The sequence below is a fragment of the Poecilia reticulata genome, chromosome 9 (assembly GCF_904066995.2).
Source record: "Poecilia reticulata chromosome 9, P_reticulata-male-v2, whole genome shotgun sequence".
NCBI classification, from domain to species: Eukaryota; Metazoa; Chordata; class Actinopteri; order Cyprinodontiformes; family Poeciliidae; genus Poecilia; species Poecilia reticulata.
In genome coordinates this window covers 14,885,690-14,905,365 of record NC_088838.1, presented here as the reverse complement: position 1 = coordinate 14,905,365, position 19,676 = coordinate 14,885,690, and the positions used below count along the sequence as shown (strand labels likewise).

Below are 19,676 nucleotides of genomic sequence, written 5' to 3'. Positions count from 1 at the left end.
GGCTGGGGGGGCGCAAAAGAGGCTTATTTGAAAGCGGGCGTATATTTGAGGCAATGGGAATGAAAAGAAGTGGTCCACAAAGCTCGTCATACTTCAAATACGCCCCGTCACATCTTCACTCTCTTTCCTTTTCGACGACGACGGCAGGCGAGTATGGCCATATAAACCTCGGGTCTCTGTGCCTGGGAGCAGGCCTGCAGAGAGCACAGCAGAGAAACACAACATGTGGACCAGAGGAGGGGGATCACAGAGGTCCATGGCTGCACGCACAGAAAAAGAAGGGGCTCTTCTTTAATGCCTCTGTTTGCTTTGTATGCGAAATGAATTAAAATGAGGAGTTCCCATTTAAAGCTCCTCGTTTCCCCTTACAGGGTTTTTTTTTAAACAGCATCATAATATACAGAGATAGAAAACGTTTGTAAGGTGATGCTATATGCCCCTGATATGATGCAGCAGCCCTATAATTTTCTTATCACTAGATTCTGCGCTGCCATTTTTTCAGATGGCGCAAAATTTCAAGGATTTACCTCTGAGGTATAACAGCGTAAGAAGCAAAATGTGACTATATCAGTGATGTGTATCATAAATATATGATAAAAAAAACACCCGAGAGCTATATGTTTTACATATTTTTAATGAGAATGATCCAATTTTGGTCAGATTTCAAGATGTATTTCTAAAGTAATAAGTCACCAATAACCTGAAGCTTATTTCGCCATTAACACAAAAGCAGAACCTATGACATAATCATAAAAAAATATAGAAACCCTACATCAATATTTTTCCTCCTGTATTTAATGAATTAATGAAATATTACCGCTATGGTGGCCAATTTCTCAATCTACTTCTCATAGTTGGGGTTTGTATCCACGACGTGCACACACGAGCTCTCGCACATTTAAAGGCATTTATCAATGCAACGTTATGTGTACATAATAAAATTAAGTGGGCTGCGTGGCAGCAAACGGATTAGTCATTTGTTTGCAATAATCATTTCTGAACCTCTACTATAAGTATGTCCAGAAGGTCTGAACTTGATTTTCAACCAGGAACAAACAAGGAAACTTTTGTGCATAAATAAAGCGCACAAAGAAACAAAAGGAGGCATTTTTTGTGTGCCTTTTACTTATTAGTCTAACAGCAAAGCTGATTGGCCGCAATTTGTGCTGATTCAGTAAGAAAAAAGTTAAATCTGTTTTTTCAGAGGGAAAAAAAAAACATAGTCTGGATAATTTCTAAGCATTTTATCTGCACCTGAAATATTAGTTCAGCTTTTAAACGACCCGCGTCTATTGCGCGTATTTTACGCAGCTGATTCCTAACATTTCCAGTCCATCATAGCCTCGGATGGACGTTGATACCGAGGCTCCTCTGTTTCAATTGAGCTTTGATCATTTCAGATAGACAACCCTGCATTGATCGTCGCGCTATTACAGCTCATGTCCCTCCATCCCTCGCGTCCTTGCTTTCACCACTATCATTCTTAGAGTTCCCCCTTGTTATTATCATTATTATTTGTAGCAGTCGCAGGATTGCTGCTACTGCATGCGTCTTTCAGAGTGCCACTGCTGTTATTGGACCATCATTACCTGCAATGATGGCTACGGAGAGAAAGACTGAGCTGTGTTTGTATATGAAGCAAATGAGCGCGATGAAGATGATAAGAGGGGATTATACGACGCGTGAGTGAGGAGAGGGTCAGAGCCACTGTTTTTATTTTATTTATTTCTTCTTTATTAATTGACCAGAACTTACTGATTGGCACCAGTGGAGTATGTATTCTTTAAGAAGAAGAAGAAGAAAAGACTTACAACTACACACTGTGCAGAGGATGTAGTGTTTGCTTATAGCACAAAATGCAAATACGAAGTAAGTGATGGCATTGATCGAGTTTTGTTAAGGGAATCAGCTGCACTTATGTAAAACACTCACTTTTCTATTTAGGTTGTTTTAGCTTTGATTCCTGATCTTACTATTTTATATATATTTTATTTTACCTGTGGTGACTTCTCACTTTAGTTTCAGTGCAAATATTAAACACGCACACTTTTTTTTAACTAGGATGATCAGCCACTTGGAGTCAGGAAAGGGATCAGAGTTTTGCACAGTAGAATCTGGGATGTCTCCGTGATTTGGATTTAAAAAGTTTCGAGTGTCTGGAAAGCGCTAGACCCCTGTGTTTTGTCGTCGCGCTCCCCCTGCGCCGTGTGCGTAAAACAGGCAGCCTCCTGCTCAGACCCGACCCTCGGAGATGTCTGTGATTGTTTCTACCTCGCTTTGCTAGATGGCGCTCTGCGTCGTGGGACCCTCCAACACAAGAACCGCCCCACAGTCTCTCTCTTTCTCTTACGCTGTGCTCTCTGAGCCGCGGTCCCCGGCGCAGCAGAGCACCTTCCCCATTTTTCTTTTTTCTGTTTTTTTTTTTTTTTTTTTTTTTTTAAACCAGGGGTTTCCACAGCTTCAGCAGACTGTTACACGATTTTAAGGTGGCGATTTTTACACTCTTTTGAAATGACATTATCCAACGAAGCCATATATTTTGATTTGTTTTGTTAAGCAGTGGAATGGCATTAATCGATGAGCGAGGAGTTGGGCAGTAATTTGTTCTGCAAACTCACAATAGTCAGACTATCAAACCGTGTTTGAGCGTTTTATAATTTGTTTTATAAAGGCAGCCTTGCTGAACGATTTATTGTATATTTTATTGACAATAAAAATTGATTTTGTTAAAAAAATATTGTATATTTTATTGTAACAATCCTACTACTACAGCTGCTGCTACTATTGCTAATAGCAATAATAACAACAACAATAATATTAATATAATAACGATAACAAAAAGAGGAAATATTAGAAAAAGTGGTGAAAAGGCTAATTACACGAAGAAGAGATACGTTACATTTTACGCTTTAAAGCTCTTGATTATGGCGGCACAGTGTTTTGTTGGAAAATGTATCATGGGAAAAAAAAGTAACATAGTTTAACTTCGAAAAATTACAATTGACAAATGTTTTTATGGGGGAAAAATGTATTTGTTCATGTTCCAGAATTTTTTTATTTATTTATTTTTTTTGGCCGAATTTTTTTCTCGATTATCTGTTCCAACAAAAATACCAATCAGATAAATAAATAAATAAATAAATAAATAAATAAATAAATAAATAAATAAATAAATAAATAAATAAATAATCCCCCCCTTCTTCTTTGATGTGCTACTGCAGTTACACTTTCACTAAATAGCGGCTCCTCGTCGTGTTGACGTTGATGAATGTGTTGGAGACTCTGAGAGCCTTTTACAGCTGTCTTAAAACGCGCCGTGGCCCCACAGAGCAGCCGCAGACAGATCAGGTGCGGTGCGGGAGCCTTTTCTACACAGCAGTCAGTGACAAAGAAACACACACCAAGGGAAAAGGGTCTTTTTATTTTCTCTCTCTTTCTCAGTTTTTTTTTTTTTTTTTTGAAAGACTATGTGAAGATTTTATTCCTAAATAGAGTTTGCGCACCACTTTCCCCCTCGAAATTCCAAAATTTTAAGAGGGCAAATTGATGGAACATTAAAACACACATTATGAGGGATGTGTAATTATTTTGAGTAAAAAAAAAGTGGTGATAGTAAATACGTATTTCCTTTAAAACATATTTTTTCAGCTTACAAAAAAAAATCTATTATCTCCCTTCTTACTGTGTCTTTGTTCCTCACATGAAGAGGTGGAAAATAAAACTGCGTATACGTGAGGTCAACTGAGTGACTTTTTCTTTCTTCTAATGCCGCATTATAATTTTTTTTATATCACATCAACTGTAAACAGCATATCTATGACAGATTGCGGAGAAAACAACCTTTTATTAACCGCACTGATCAGATCTCTCATAACAAATAGACGAGGGAAGCACGCTGACTGGAATCCTGTGGACTCAGAGAACCAAATCTTACCTCCTAGAGTTTTGCGGTGCAGCCACATGCACGGTTTCACTTTTGATTAAGCTGCATTATCAGATTGTTCCTGACTCCCTCCAGCCCCCCACCCCACCCTCTTTTCGCAGTCACACTTGCTCGCTCCTCTGCTGTAACCTGGGTGGTTTGGCACAGCAGGCTCGCTTGTATACAGTAGGAGAGGGGGCCTCTCCACCTGCAGCTTCCCCCCAGCCAGGTATCACCTCATTCCCTGCTAAAGCCCACATCTCACTCCTCTCTTGCTGTCCGCATGAGTTACCTTGGAGCACATTATTATTATTTTTCCTCAAACAATGTGCAAGGACCCTGTCATACATTTTTGAGTGTTTGGGGGAGAGAGAGAGAGAGAGAGAGAGAGAGAGAGAGAAAGAGAGAAAGGGGGTTTTCCTTGGTATTTGTTTTCCTCGACTTAACAAGCCATCATCCCAGACATGCATATACACAGAATTGGAAATGGCTCGAAGATCCCGCAGGCAAAAGGGTGGGCTGCAGGTTCAATTAAGGTAGAATAATGCATGGGGATAAAGCATAAGATGACCTCGATTGAAATTGATCAGAAGAAACTGTAACAAAAGAGGAAGGGAGGAAAGGGGGGGGGGGGGTACCTTTTTTTTTCTTCTTTGTTTTTACTTCCTGTTGTATCTTCAACCAATCCAGATTATTTTCAGGCCACAGAGCAGTGCCAGTCCAGAAGGCACCAAGTTCGACTAAAATCCCCTTTATATCATTCACGTGTAGCGTTATGGGTTGAAAAGTAACAGTGGCCCAATCAATCACATGAGATGACTTTACAAGTACCAGGAAACGGTTTAAAATCATCATGTTTGGGATAAAGTGATTATAAATGATTAAAAGAAATGTCTAAAAAGCTCCTTCCTAACTGTAACTTTTTGAAGCAACAATGGCTGACCAGAAGACAGAGAACAGTTTATGATCATTTTCATTAGTTTTGAAATGATTTCTGCATGTGGAATGGGAATTTACGTATAAACACGTCAAATTAATTTGAAACAAAAATACTCATTTAAATTTTTTTTTTAAACAGTTTGACCTCTTTGATTTTAGACTTCAAGAATAAATCATTTTTGTTTTCCTTACTTAAGGCTGAAATCTACATAAAAAAATTAAATAAAAATCCGATTTGTGCAACACTTCAACTCCTCTCAGGGTTTGGAGTCCTGTTGCTTAGCTTGCTAATACCTCAGGCTGTCTAGATTTTTTTTCCCCCGGAAATAATCCTAACACCCCTATATAAAGCTAAAAGAATCCCATGTCTAGACTAATTCACTCATATTTTTTTTTGACGTTTATTTCTTTCTTCTCTTAATCGAATTTGCCAAATTTAAGCTGCTGGATTTTGGAGCCCATAAGCAGCCATTTTGGTTCAAATCCCCCTGGAATGACAGAGAATAAGAAAAGGTTTGTCATAAATTCTTAAGTAGAAAACAAGATATTTCACCGCCACAGTGGGGATTTTAACGAATTAAAATATCTCGCTGCTCGGCTGCGATAATAGTAGTTAAAAAAAAAGAAGAAGAAGAAGAAAAAAAGAAAGGTATGGGATTGAGGCGCACGCTTGTTAAGTAACTTGCTGTCAGTATAGTTAGCAGAGCTCTGATATGGACGGTGGCTGCAGAGCCTCATCTCTTGGGGTTTTAATTAACAAGCTGTCTCAAAGCTGTAGAGCTCCATCAAACAGCCCCCCACTCCCTCCACACACACACACACACACACACACACACACACACACACACACACACACACACACACAACAGCAAATCCTCCTCCCCGTCACTGCCTTGGGCTCTCTTTCAAACTTTTTTTTTTCTCTTATATCAACTTGTTACCAAAGCATCCACCAGCTGATGGGGTGCAACTGTACACCGAGCCGGTCTGCGGAATGTAAAACTGCTCGCGGTCGGTCGGCGTCTATTTGCGCGCACTGATGCGCACGTTCGGTGCAGCAGACGTCCACCTACTGTATGTATTCTGTTGGGTTTGACTTGGAGCCTGAAGGACGGACGGCATGGCGAACTGTTGCTATTTTTTATTTTATTTTATTTTTTATTTTTTGCAGCTCCTCTGATGGAGTGATGGATTTCATCTTCAGGCCACATTCACACACTTCCATCCTTCTCCCACCCAATCATCTCCAACCTGCAAAACGTGCTTGGGAGAATATTTGAGAATACTTCAAAGAATTCACACTGAAAAAGTTGTTTCAAAGGAAACAAAAACATAGACATTTTCTGATGCTAACACATAAGAATAGACTACCAACTTGGAAACACAAATGGAAATTATGTTTTACTTTCTAAAAAAGTTTTGTGCGTGCGTGCGTGTGTGTGTGTGTGTGTGTGTGTGTGTGTGTGTGTGTGTGTGTGTGTGTGTGTGTGTGTGTTGCATTTGTGCTGCTTCCAATCTGAAACCTTTTCCCTACCACCAGAACCAGCCAAGGATTATACAGGAGCCTAAGCAGAAATAAGTGGAGGGTCCCTACCAACCAGCCCAAAGCTTTACGTCTCTTTTTAAATCGTCCCTGCTCGATTATGTGCATGTTATACATATAATACTCACTAGTTTCATGATCTGGCTAGTCATGCCATTAAATTGAGCACCTCATTGTATGCATTTTATTTACCCTACATTTAGTCATTTCAAGTTATTGTGGGAAATAAACAGTATTAACTACATTTATGTGGCAGCTGTGTGACTCCAGACACAAGCAGAAGAAATGATTCAATCATTAAACTAGTTAATATAACTGTAAAGTATAACAATGATTTTTCTCTGTGATTACATGCCAGGTTCTTCTAAATCCTATAAATATATATAGTTTTTAAAATTACAGAATTTTCTTTCAAAAATTTGCATATTACTTCCAAGTAGCTCTATGACATTGTTGATGGCCTCCTACTAAGTGGCCTGTGGCGAAGCAGGACCTTTGTTTGCATATGCTTTGGGCCTGCTCTGACAGCAATATACTAAATTGTATTTATGTTATTACGAACACTTTGTACCTTACACTTTAATGCTTAAATAAAAAAAATCCATATTAGATTTTCACATTTATGCTATGTTTTTTTTTTTTTGATTATTTTTTTATTTATATTGTTTTATTTTTCTGACTGTGATCCCGTCTCTTCACCTGGAAGTATATCATTAGGCTGAAAAGGTGGAATCAAAGTAAAACAATGAAGTTTGAGCTGACAATAAAATATCAGTTTGATGGAGGTTGCTGGGAAGAGGATGACACAGTCTTTGTTGAAATGTGGCTGGGTTCGCAGAGGCAGCTGGCACAGCAGCGAGCGCACACCGCCAGCCTGCTCCTCTCGGTTTACAGCGGAGTCAAAGAGTGTAAGCTCTTGCCTCAGCGAATATTTGCCTCTCTCTCTCTCTCTCTCTCTCTCTCTCTCTCTCTCTCTCTCTCTCTCTCTCTCTCTCTCTCTCAGCTCGCAGCAAACTTGTTGGGCTCCCACCGTGGCCCAGAGGAGGGGAGGGTGGGAGGGGTAATTTGATAGCCAGGCAAGGTCAAGACAGTGCGCTGTCCATGGTGCTGCGGCGGGGCCGCCCTGGACGTTATCATCAAATTAGACGGGACAAGTTTCAAATCGATGCCACCCTCGGACGTCTGGAGACCGCCAGCAGTCGGAGTTAAAGTCCTAACAAGTCCCCCCTGACAGGTCAACACCTCAGCACAAACACACACCTCTGAAGCGGCAGCCCCGCAGGTCAGCAGAGCTGTGTTGGCGAGATAAGCGCCAATCCCACTGAAGGCTCTGAGTGAAATATAGCTGCAGGTTTGCTGTTATTCTGCAGGCGGTGCACGGGAATCGGACAGGATGGGGTGAGATAGAGTTAAGATATCCTCTCCCTCCTCCCCTCCTCCCCCTCTCCCACTCTCATAAAGTTCTCATGTGTCGATTTATCTGACCTCGTCTTTATTTATTCATGTCTGTGAGGATTGGCAAGTAGCCCCGATAAAAACAGACGCCTTCATCGGTTCGTCTAAAACACGCGAGAATGGACGTCACCTCGAAAAAACAACAACAGCTACACTGTGGGGAAAGTTTGTTACTTTCAGTGAAGTTATTAGAAGATTAACTGAATCAAATCCGTTTTTCACTAAGTCAACTCAACGTGATTTAGCTATTAGTGTGAACTTTATGAATTAGAGAACTAAAAACATAACGTGTGAATTATCAGATTAAGTAGAGACGCGACATAAAATGTCCAGTTTTTTTCACGAGTACGTGATGTAAATTTATTTTTAAGTTTTTACAAATTTAAATATAGTTAATGTTGACAGTTGGTGCTTCAAATGAAATTCTTATTTTTTTACACTTATATCCAAGCTATCGTGGATGTCTTTAAAAAAGGTTTGTGGCCTGTGTGTTAAATTTGGCAACTTTTATGTTAGGACTTTTCAAGCACAGTGTCTGAAACAAACACATTTTCTAAGGAAAGATTTTATGCTCTGTAGAAAACTGGGATTTTGCAAAAAATACTTTCTGAAGCAACAAAATGGAGAAACAAACTCTTTTTGTTTCCAAGTCCAAGATGACCCAGGGGAAGCAAAACGTACTTTTGGTTTAAACAAATTCAATGAGACCTTTAGTTTAGGGGTTGTCATTGTGAATTATTATTTTAATGTACTTTTAATTATAAAAATGTCAAAATGTGATCCGTTGGAGATGTGTTTCCTCTCGCTTTTTAGGAAAGACTTTCCTCAATTTTCCTGCTTGTCATTTAAACATTGTACGCCGTTTAAAAACACTTTGGACGTTAGTTAGCTTAAATACACGTTTTTATTTTGTTTAATATCGATTCCATACAAACATCACAACTTATATTTTTCACTTGTACAATTTTTTTTTTTTTTAGAAAATCATTTTGCCCACTCACACACAAAATTTGACCTATACCGTATTTTTTTTGTTTTTTATTTTTATGTCGATGTAATCCAGCTCTAGTGTTTCTTCACAACTTCTCGCGTTCTGCGCAGACTCACTGTGCAGCGAATGGCCGTGAGAGGTGACGCATCTCTCGACACTTTTTGAGCCACAAAATTGAGAAGTTCAACAGGATGTGGCAGTGCATTGTGAGAGGACCACGCCATTAGGATAAGAATGCATTTGTAACAGATCAGAAGTGTGTTCGAGTTGAGAGGAGAGCGCGGAGGATCTCGGAGAGGGCACTGATTAGAGATGCTGCCAATCTGTCACTCCCTGACAGCTCTAGCTGCGGGGATAAACAGCAATAAAGTGGAGCTGGCCGCTCGTTAACTCCACACACAGAAAGCCTCGCCACCGGAGGAGCAGGTAAATTCACTCAACTCCCCCCTTTCCCCCCCTCTCTCCTCTCCGCCTATCATCGCCTCAGTCCCTGTTCGTTTCCCTCCATCAAAACTCGCCCCCTTCTCATCCTCCCCTGCTGACTCAGGTAGCAAACACAATGAGGGACGAGGAAGAAAAGCCATTCAAAGCCAGAGAAGAGGGCAGAAGCGTTGTATTTCTGAACGGCTGATAAAGAAGTTCAATAGATGGGAGGAGAGTCGGTAAGCCGTCGGGATGGAGAGGAGGAGGTGAGGCATCACAGCGGGCGGGATCCAAATGCGAGCTTCGCCTCCCCCTCCCCCACCTTTAATAACACAACCATATTAACCACGCAGATTCGAAACGAACCGGGCTCCACTTGAAGAACCATGAAATACACGTCAAGAAACATCCACCTGCCAAATCCCACCACCTACAGCCCCTCCGAGCTCACTCCCCCGACCCCCCCCCCACCCCCCGCTCTCCTCAGCCCCTCAGCCTGGGCTGTCTGTCATGGTGTGGCCCCGGCTAATTTGAGTTCATTGGATGGCAATAACTTCATTTAGAGCTCCATCTCTCTCTCTCTCTCTCTTTTTTTTTTTTTTTTTTTGAGGGGCTGGGTGTAATGAGGATGCAGGCAGGGCGCTGCCAGTGAAAGGCCGCTCCCTCAGTAATAATAACTCGCGGATCTTCTTCTTCTTCTACTTTACCCCACGCACCGCCCGTGTTTATCCTCGGAGGGCTGCGAGCACATGATGAAACTCATCTATAATGTGTGATTTAATATCGCTTCGCGCTCCCTTCCTTTCTAACATTTAAACCCAAAAGAGAGGAGACGGCGCGTGTGTGGATGAGAGTAGGAGTTCCAAAGGAAAAAAAAAGAAGTAGTTGTTGCTTGGTTTTCATTGTTTTTGTTGTTTTATTATTATTATTATTTTAGGATATAATAGACATTTTATCTATGGCAAATTCTATTTTCCGGTTCGTTTAAAACCGTAGAGTTAAGTAACATTTTCGTACTCAAAGTAATTGTTTATATATATTTAATTCTCATTTAAATTTACAAAACAACAGAGAAAAGATTCAATCTAACCAAAATCATCGACCCATCCTGACGCCATCAGATATTAATAAAGTTAAAAATAAAAATAAAACAAAACAAACAAAAAAAAACTACAATAAGAAGTATTATGGGAAATTGTTAAAAAGCGGATTTTTTTTTTTTACAGTGTGAAAGAAGGCCTTTTTCTTCCACCACCGTCTGATCGATATCTCCCCATCTCCGAAGATATATTGACTCAGGGAGAGTTATACTTAACGGATTTGTGGAAATACCTAATTATTTCGTTGCTATAAAGTGCACTAAAAATATTGCTTCATTCAAAACTGACCTTCTGCGATTTTTAATCATAAAAAAAATAAGAGAATGCACGAGGGTGATATTTGCGGATCAATAAAAAAGCATCTTTCTAGGACTATTATCATTAGTACTTCAATGAAGAACGTGTTAGAGGAAAGACTGGGCAAAGTTTTTATGTGTATATGTACAATATGTATGTATACACAATATGTATGACTAAGACACAATATGTATGTATACATATTGTACTAGCGATCTTAATTTGGCAGTTGTTTCAATCAGCTTTATTACCTCATTTGTAAGTATTTTATTGTTATAATAATAATAAATATATTAACTATGGTCCTATTGTGATTTGTCGCTTTATATATTATTTTGTTTTACTCTGTTTAATGTCACAATAACTAAATAATAAAATAATCCATAAAAACAATAAGATACTGAAAATTAATTACATGTTTCAAAGTTCTTGATCCTTTAAGGTTTTGTTATATTTGCACCATGTTGATACCGTTTCTGTGGTAAATCGATAGAGTCAGGACTTCCGATCGAACATTTCTTTTTATTGGAGTTTATTAAATCAATCGACTAAGACACATTGAGAGGAAATTTTGTTTTTCCTTGCAGCTAATTACAGCACTTTTAATTTAATATAGTTTGTGCCTTTTTTTAATATAAAACAAAACTAAAACAATACAAGAATTTTTTTAATTGAAATACTTACTCTCGAATAACACCAGAAACAGCAATTTCTAGTATTACTCAATCACAGCCTAACGGAACCCCCTCTGTCAAAATGACCACTTTTCCTCTGCCAGGCATCGGTGGCCTGTTAAAACACCGCTAAGCTGTTTCCTCCCTTCATCCCCTGCGCCGCTTTACTTGGTTCATCAGAGGAGTTAAAACCCCGAAAACTTAAAAGTCGGTGCCCTTTCTTGAAATGCATTCCGTTTCACTGTGGGCATGTGTGCGGGTTTTGCTGCGTGGAGTCTTTAGGCCAGCAAAGTATCAGACGAGGTGTAATTGAAGGGGCGGTGAGGGGATAGAGTAGCGGTTGGCCTGAAAGCGGCTATTAAAGCCAAATGGAGTGAACACCGTAAAACGGCCCCTGCCAACAGCTGTCCCACAATCGGAGCATTATACGCCAGGATCCTCAGGCCCGCACCGCACACACATCATAGCTGCTCCTGCAGCTTCTGTTGCTGCAGCCGATAATGATGATGAAGATGAGTTTTACACAGCTAGGTCAACCACAATAATAAGACGCTACTTTACCACAGTCATGCTTCCAAATCATAAAAACCTAGAATTTATTTTTTTTGTTTTTTTGTTGTAATTATTATTTTACAGTGACTCTCAATGTAGCTGCAGATTTGTATAATTAAAGTTGCAGCAGTGCTTCAAGTAATAAAAAAATAGACTTTAAGACAGAGAGAGCAGGGCGACAGCAGGTTATCCTGTGTGTTATATTTCACAAGCTCTATTTTTTTAATATGGGGGTGGATATGATTTAACAAGAATATGATTGATATGGTGTTAAAAAAAAACTAACAAAAAAACCCCAGACACCTTTCTTCCATGTTTGGGGACTTGCACGACCCTTCTAATGGGTCGGGACCCCCACCAGGTGCTTCCATGCTTTCCGCATCTTGCACCGTTAACTCTCCTGCAGAGTTAAGGTCGTTCCCCCTCAAAAACACCGCTGATTGTGTCCCCGCAAAGGGCCGTTTCAGGCGCGGAGTCCTCGTTAGAACAGCAAAGCAGAGAGGGCGACTGAAGAGGAGTTGTTTCCACTGGATTAAATGGTTTCCCTGCAAGTCAATGAATATGTAATGACGTCTAACGAAACCGGTCACCGAGCTCAGATCTACCCTGCGCTTTGGTATACACATGCAGGCTCTTCTATTAAAGAGCCCTTGGAGGAGGAGAGAAAAGAGGACAAAAAGAGGGATGCAAATCTCGAATGCAACTTTAAACTTGAGCCCGACATTCTCTTGGTCAATAGGGTGTGAAGAGAAAAAAAAGAGTTTAATAAGAGAGAAAAGAGTGCGAGATTTTCTCTCTTTTTCTTCAAATTTTGGGGGTGGGGATGAGGGCTGCATTTTCTCCCTCCTATCCCCCCAAATTTCTTTGGAAATATTGTTTCTGATAAGCAGTCATGCCAATAATGTAATTGAACTGAGCTGATAAAAGAGGAGACGAGAGGGGGAGAAGGAGAAAGCGGGTTCCTCCACACTACGATTGTTAAAGATAGTTTTTTTTCCCTTAGTATACCCGATAAAACATTGATTGTTGCAGTTAGTTGACCCGTAAAATTCGGGGGTTAGTTTTCTCCTCTGAGCTGAGCATATAATTATGCAAATAGCAATCTGACAGTGATCCGCTGGAGAGTGCTGAAGGAGTGTGTGTGTGTGTGTGTGTGTGTGTGTGTGTGTGTGTGTGTGTGTGTTTGAGGGGTTGGGGGGGTGGGGTTGTCAGAGGGGTGGCATTCCAACTTTGTTTAATGCCTGGTTCCTTTTTTGAGAGAGTTCATCTTCTGCAGGGGCGGCGCACACATCAGAGCGGACAGGGGCAAGCAAGCGTGACAACAACTCCCTTGAAGCAAAAATTGAAATATCAACCTGTGACAGCAGGACTTTTTCCTTTATTCAATATCATGCTCTCCACCCTCAGAGAAAGCTGACATTCAGACCCCAGTTCCTCCAAAATTTTAGCAGCTTTTGAGCCGTTATGGTTCACTGTAAAGCTGTCTGGTAAATTTGTCCGTCAGGAGCTGCTCCCAGTGACTGAAAGCCTTATTCCAATCAGAAGCACGTCCTTCAAACAGTGAACAAACTTCTGCGCAAACTTTCTCCAGTGATTAAAGCGAAAAATCATTTGGGAAATTTTACAAGCTAAACCTAAAGACACTGATGATACAAACTCTCAGAATTCAACTAATAAAACTGCTTATATTCATTTAACTTTTTATAGATTTAATTCTAAGACAACTTATGTGCATTCTACACAAAGGTGCCCCTTAAATAAATCCTTCAGCTACTGTAATTACAGTTAGGAGGATAGTTTTGCAGTTGCGGTTTGTTTTACCATCGTACAAAGACACAAAAATGAAGCACTGATTTCTTACAAAGAAATTGAACATGGTAATTATAATAAACTTTTAAATCCATCTTAGCAAGGTGGCATATAAACCTCTTTGCTGAGAACTACAAGGTATCAGCATCAGCTGCATCAGGGTTTAGTGTAGCTAGCTAGTTTGACTTAATGCGTGGTCTCAGCTGGTAAATGGAAATCCTGCTAAAATGTTCATATTAATTTCTTAGTGGGGTGTGTAAGCTTGTTCTGTACTGACAATGGCTGTGTCAGGGTTAAAAAGCTCAGCGTGCAAGTAAGTTTCAATTTAACATTAGCACTAAAGTTAAATTTGTGTGCAAAATGTTTTTGAAATATGCATAAACATACTAATACTATCACGTCTGGACACGACGCTAAACTAATGCCAGTTGACTGAACAAACATTTGCAGATAAATTTGAATCGAAATGTGTTGGCAGGATTTGTTGTTACAAAAAGAAGCAAATACTTTTAGAATTGAACTGAACTCTACTTTTGCACATCAGTATCCTTAAAAAAGGCAGTTATTTAATAACCTGAGGAAGAAAAAAAAAATCTTCCAGAAACTCTGCTGTCACTGTCATTGTCAAAAAAAGGAGAAAAATCTCCACGCTCCTTATTAAAAAAAAAAATCTAAACTGCAAAGAGGGTGGGTGGTACTTTACACTTGTTTTTCACAACCTCTGATATTACCATGAAATGTGTAAAATAGCCACACCTGCCAGATTGCAAATTGGTCTTAAGGCATTCATTAATTCCTGCTGGAAAATTTAACATTTCCTGCTGTCTGAACTATTTATCGCCTGCCTTTGATGGGAGCTGACTGGAGGTCAGAATTTATGATGCCACCATATCATCGCTTTGGACAGAAGGCAGGTTGCTTAATTAAACTTTAAACACAGTTCCCCCCCACCCCACTGTGCATTAAAGCATGTATAAGGAGCTGTATGTATTCCCATAGAAGTTCAGAATCCTTTTTTTTTTTTTAAAGATGGAGGGTTGAGGGCAGATCACTTGTTTGATTGAATGCCCCTCTTTAATCTGCGGGCCTGACACTGTGTGAGGGGTGCTCGCCTGGTTCCACTTGTTGTTCAGGGGGGTTAATGGAAAAGATTTCTAAAGATTTATTGAGGGGGCGTTTAATGACCCGATCGGTTTCACCGTGTGAAAACAAATGATGCCGTAAAACCTTTGCTGAGCTGGAGGTAGAGTGTGTGTGTGTGTGGGTGGGGGTGTGTGTGTGTGGAAGGGTTGTGACTGAATAACAAGCAAAAAAAATAAAGACTTTTCAGTTTGTGGCTTGTTTTCATTTTGACAAACTGTGGATATCTGCAGTTTAATATACGTTTATTAAAGAGTTAGAAGTTTATCTGAAATGGAACTTGTAAAAGCTAATAAAAAAAAAAGTTTGACAGCTTAGAAACTTTATAAAAGAAAAACAAAAAAAGTTCTTCTCCGCCAGGCAGCTTGTTGGATACGCAGAGACAATGACTCAGGTCATGTTACATCCGGCTGCTCAACTTTCCCATCCCACTTTCAGACCACATCTTCCTCACTTTACGAAAGCATCCGTCTCAGTGGCACTGGGACTGAGTCATCACTTTGCAAGTCGCAACTAAGCCTCAAGTCTTTCCACTCAAGTCCCAAGGGTATTCTAGTGATCTGAATTTTTTTTATTCACCGGGTTCCAAATACAAAAAAAAAATATATATATATATAGATGGCTTATGAAAACACAAGTGAACAACACTAATAAATAAAAAAAGTGCTTTATTCCCCGAATCAAAGACTTTATGTCTTCTTTAACAGGATAAATCTGAACTGGAATATTTTATGTGTAAGAAGCAAAATCAAGGATCTTCCAGTAGTAAATGTAGCCTTTCTAGGGGCCACAGAATGTACTGAGAGTAGAGTCTATATAAAATTGATATGATGTTCAACCTCAGGAATTACAGATTCCAGATTTTGACGCTCATCTTCTGAACTTTTAAAGAATATCTTTGCAAAACAACACAACGCAATCTCCAATGCACACTCACCATGGTCCCATTATCATTCCTTATTCCTTTAACTCTCCACTCGGGATTTGTTCTAATCTGTAAAAGTGGATGCACTTTGTTGCTTAATGGTTTAAAATTTTAGTTGAAATCTGATCAGGAATTTTCTGGGCCCCAGAAAAACGGGTCTATAGCCCAAAGTCATAACACGCGAGTGCCAAGTCCTAAAAATTAGAATTTTAGTACTTGAGTCATTAACAAGCTATCTTAATAAATATATAATCTAATCACAGAATAATATTTGTAGAAATAAAAACAAAAACATCATAATATTTGTAGAAATAAAAACAAAAACATCATTGACGTTCAAATCTCAAGGCTTTTGAGATTTCATCATGTTGAGTTTGAAGTCGTTACATTTGTGACTTGACGCCAAATCGTGACTGAACTCCACTCTGATTTACTACGTACTCAGCTGCAGATGCATCAAATCTAACATACTGCATCAAATTTTATTTAAACAGGAAGGTAAAATCTCTTTCTTCAGGACCGCCTGCCAAGAAGCACACCAATATAAATGCTTGGCAATGACACAGAATAAAACAAACTGCTCACAAGCTGTAAAAAAAAAAGCTCATTTGAAGGATTCAAGCATATTGTTCCATTTTTTAGTTGAAAAAGGTTCTCAGATGTCTCTGTGAATAAGGTGCTGCATACGAACAAGTGACTCTCCCAAACTCTGTGCGGATGCTGGGGCCTCTGAAAAGAAGCCAGTGTGATGTTGTTGTTGGAGACAAGAATCGAAATAGATAAAGACGTAATTTTCCCAGCATTGCTTTATAAATGAATGTAAGCCAGTGGTGTTCCCTCTTTACAACGAGGAAACGCCAGATAAGCAGAGTGTAAAAACCACAGTGATGAGTTGTGAGAGCAGAGTTTGTAATGTTTCCAGCAGCAAAAATTAATGAATGCCTTAAGATCAATTTGCATTCTGGCTGTGATGACCTGTGTTCAAGCAGTGAAGAGCTGAGGAAAGCATGCAAACATTTATAGAACAAACTAAACAGTACAGGTTAGTTTATAGGACACAAAAAGTAAAACCATAAGACAAAAAAACCAGACAACAGTTTGAAAATAAAGATGCATAGTTCATTTATTTCCTTTTGCTTTAATATGGGTCAATCAGGACAAAATAAAACAATGTAAAAGAAATGTGATTACTGATGCAGAGGTGTTCATCTTTACAGTTTTGCATAAACATTATTCAACAGACTGAGGAAATAAAATAGAATATAAAGAGAAATACATGCCTTGGCTACACTCTGGGAGATTTTACGATAAAACAATTAGAACCAATATAACAAATAACGATCTGCATAAAATAAAAATAAAATCTTCAAGAGCAATTTATTTGCAGACTGTGCTTTGGATCTTTAGGTCTTTTCACATATGGCTTGTTGGATATTAAAAAAAAAAAAAAAAAAACAGCAAGGAGAGTGTTGTTTACTCCTAAGGCAACAATATACAAATTCTAGAGTGAGAAATTAACTGATCGTAGCTGAAAAGCACAAAGGCGAGCTGTGGTATCTTGAAATGAGAGCCGTCAAATATCAAATAATAAGCCAACTTCTTAGCTGAAACCTGGAGAGATCTAAATCAAATTAAAAGGAAATTAGGCTCGCAACCACCAGGCACACTTGTCTCATTACAGCAGAAAGATAATCCACAAACGCCTTAAACCACAGACACACGGAGCAGGAGAGGCAGGGCTTCACAGTGGGGAAAGTTTCACAATATTGGAAGAAAAAAAAACAAACCCGGGAAGTGTATGTTTGACAATGCGACTAAGGTATCATAAGATTCTGTTTCAAGTTTGAGTTTTTACTAATGCCAAGACGCATTAGAAATGTATTCCATTAAGCTCCGAGTGGTTTATAAAACACAGCGGCTTTATGAAAAAATCTTTAACATGTTTGTGTCACGCAGTCAGATTATGGGAGCTGAGCAGGAAGCCGACTTTGACAGGTCTAAGTACACACAAAGAGAACTTGAGTGGAAAAGGAAGAAAAAAAAAGAGAAGATATGTTACAATTCTCCAACTTCTAAGGAAATATCATTCTGGGTCAGAATAATATTGAAGTCTAGGATTTCCTGACATGTGTAAGGCGATATATTGGGCTTTTATGAGTGTTGTGGGCTGACTTTTGGCTCCCGTTAAAATGAGATATCACTCAAACCCCATCTTGGCGCTCGGCTTAAGTGATTTTTAAATACGCTCGGTGTCCTGCTTTTTTTTTTTTGTCTTCTTCATATTCAGAACAGGTTGTATTTGTATTATTAGTTTCATCACATTCAATCAGCTACACACATCAATTTTAGGGATATCACATGAGGAAAAATAAAGGATGAAAAAAAAACAAAACAAGAAAAACTAAACTTTTGCAAAAATAAGCACCAGCTTCTTTGTTAAATTACAAAACATTGTTTATGGGAAGTATTACTGTATCAGAATAAATTCAGTTTAAACTTGAAGAAAAAAAACAATCTTATTAAAAGAAGTAGCATTCGGAAGAAAAAACAAATCATGGCAGACCGATTGAGAAAAATCAAGTTTAAAAGCTAAAAATAGACACAAAACATCATTTTTTAAGAAATAGATATTAGAGATGATTCGTTCTTATTAAAAAAATTTAGCAGACAAAGGAAATGCTGGAAAAATCCCAAAAGAACACGCTAGCAGGACTGAGATGATGGTGAACTTTAGGACGTGTCACTTGAACTGGACTGACTGCAGGGTAAAACAGTGGAGAGCAGGAAGAGACACACAGAAAGGGAAAGAGGCTGAGCAGTGCAGACGGGACGGGGTTGGGGGTGGGGTGGGGTGGCATTAGCTCACTTCAGGCTGATGTCAGGACAATTAGAGGTGCACCACGGCGCATTGTGTACAGCGCCTGTCAGCCTTAATCTCTGCTGCTGCGGCCCGCACCCGCAGCCGGGCCACAGCCCACGGGAAGCGCCAACACTCAGGTCCATATTGCTTTGACAGTTGCAGTCATCTAGAAGTAATGCAAAACGTTATTGTGGTGTATACGTGGTGACCCCCAGCACTCTTGTCTCAAACAACAAGGCGACTGAGTGGGCACAAAGCCGGGATGCTGCTGGAGGGGACGGTGAGGAGGTTACGGGGAGGGTGGGGGGGTGGAGAGAAGAACAAAAAATTAGGGAGGGGGAAATTTCTGCACTCTCCCTATCTGATGCACCGCCAAATATGTCCTGCTTGTCCAAGTCAATGCTGAGCGCTTTCTATAAATCTTGGTGTTTGTTTTTCAGAGAGCCGCTGCGTGTGGTGACAACGTTGGCGTTCTCTTCGGCTTCCTCTTCCTCCTTCGTCTTCAGGACTTCGTTGAAGAACCTGAAGATGGACTCAAAACTCATCCAGGAGGTCAGTTCATGCCTCTCAGTGCCTGCAATACAGAAAAACAAACACACACACACACGGGTGTATTTAGAAATTGGTTTACTGTGATGCTTCTATCGCATTTAAAAACTCAAATCTTCTGCATTCTGCTGTATACACCTACATCAGAACATCAGAGAACAGAAGCGATAAAAGTCAGCATAATCAAAGAGCTGTCTTTCAGTACCAGTCATGCTATTTACCACCAAAAACCACCTTCTTGTGTATGTTTGTTGTGTTCTTTACTTTGTTCATGGTACACAGCAAAAAGGACTTTTTGTAGTTTTCTTTAAAAAATCCCTTTTAGTCACCTCAGCTGAATCTCCGCCCAGAGATGTCTTTGGCCTCACAAATCAATATTTTCATAGCCTCACCTGTTTGTTTAGGTGAGTGGCCATGAATTGAAGTGCGACTACACACTTTCCATTTTCAAATAATAAAAGAGTGGGTTTTGAGATATTTTGTTAGAACCTAATTTT

The 19,676-nt window shown here is 39.6% G+C and overlaps 1 protein-coding gene and 1 long non-coding RNA gene across 3 annotated transcripts in view; one reads left to right on the top strand and one right to left on the bottom strand.

Annotated features, from left to right (window-relative positions):
• The window catches only part of LOC103470466 (uncharacterized), a 28,098-nt gene that overhangs the window by 5,870 nt on the left and 2,552 nt on the right, over nt 1–19,676 (top strand). Inside the window, exon 2 of the long non-coding RNA XR_534494.3 lies at nt 19,071–19,182. This is a non-coding gene — a long non-coding RNA (uncharacterized LOC103470466). The remainder of the gene's footprint in view (nt 1–19,070; nt 19,183–19,676) is intronic.
• Nucleotides 16,876–19,676, bottom strand: part of arb2a (ARB2 cotranscriptional regulator A) — a 161,480-nt gene continuing 158,679 nt past the window's right edge. The window contains exon 11 of one of the 2 annotated variants that reach the window (XM_008418923.3): nt 16,876–19,204. In XM_008418923.3, the coding sequence (XP_008417145.1) occupies nt 19,044–19,204 (161 nt within the window). In that variant the 3' untranslated portion in view covers nt 16,876–19,043. The remainder of the gene's footprint in view (nt 19,205–19,676) is intronic. The other variant, XM_081610588.1, reaches the window with a different exon arrangement.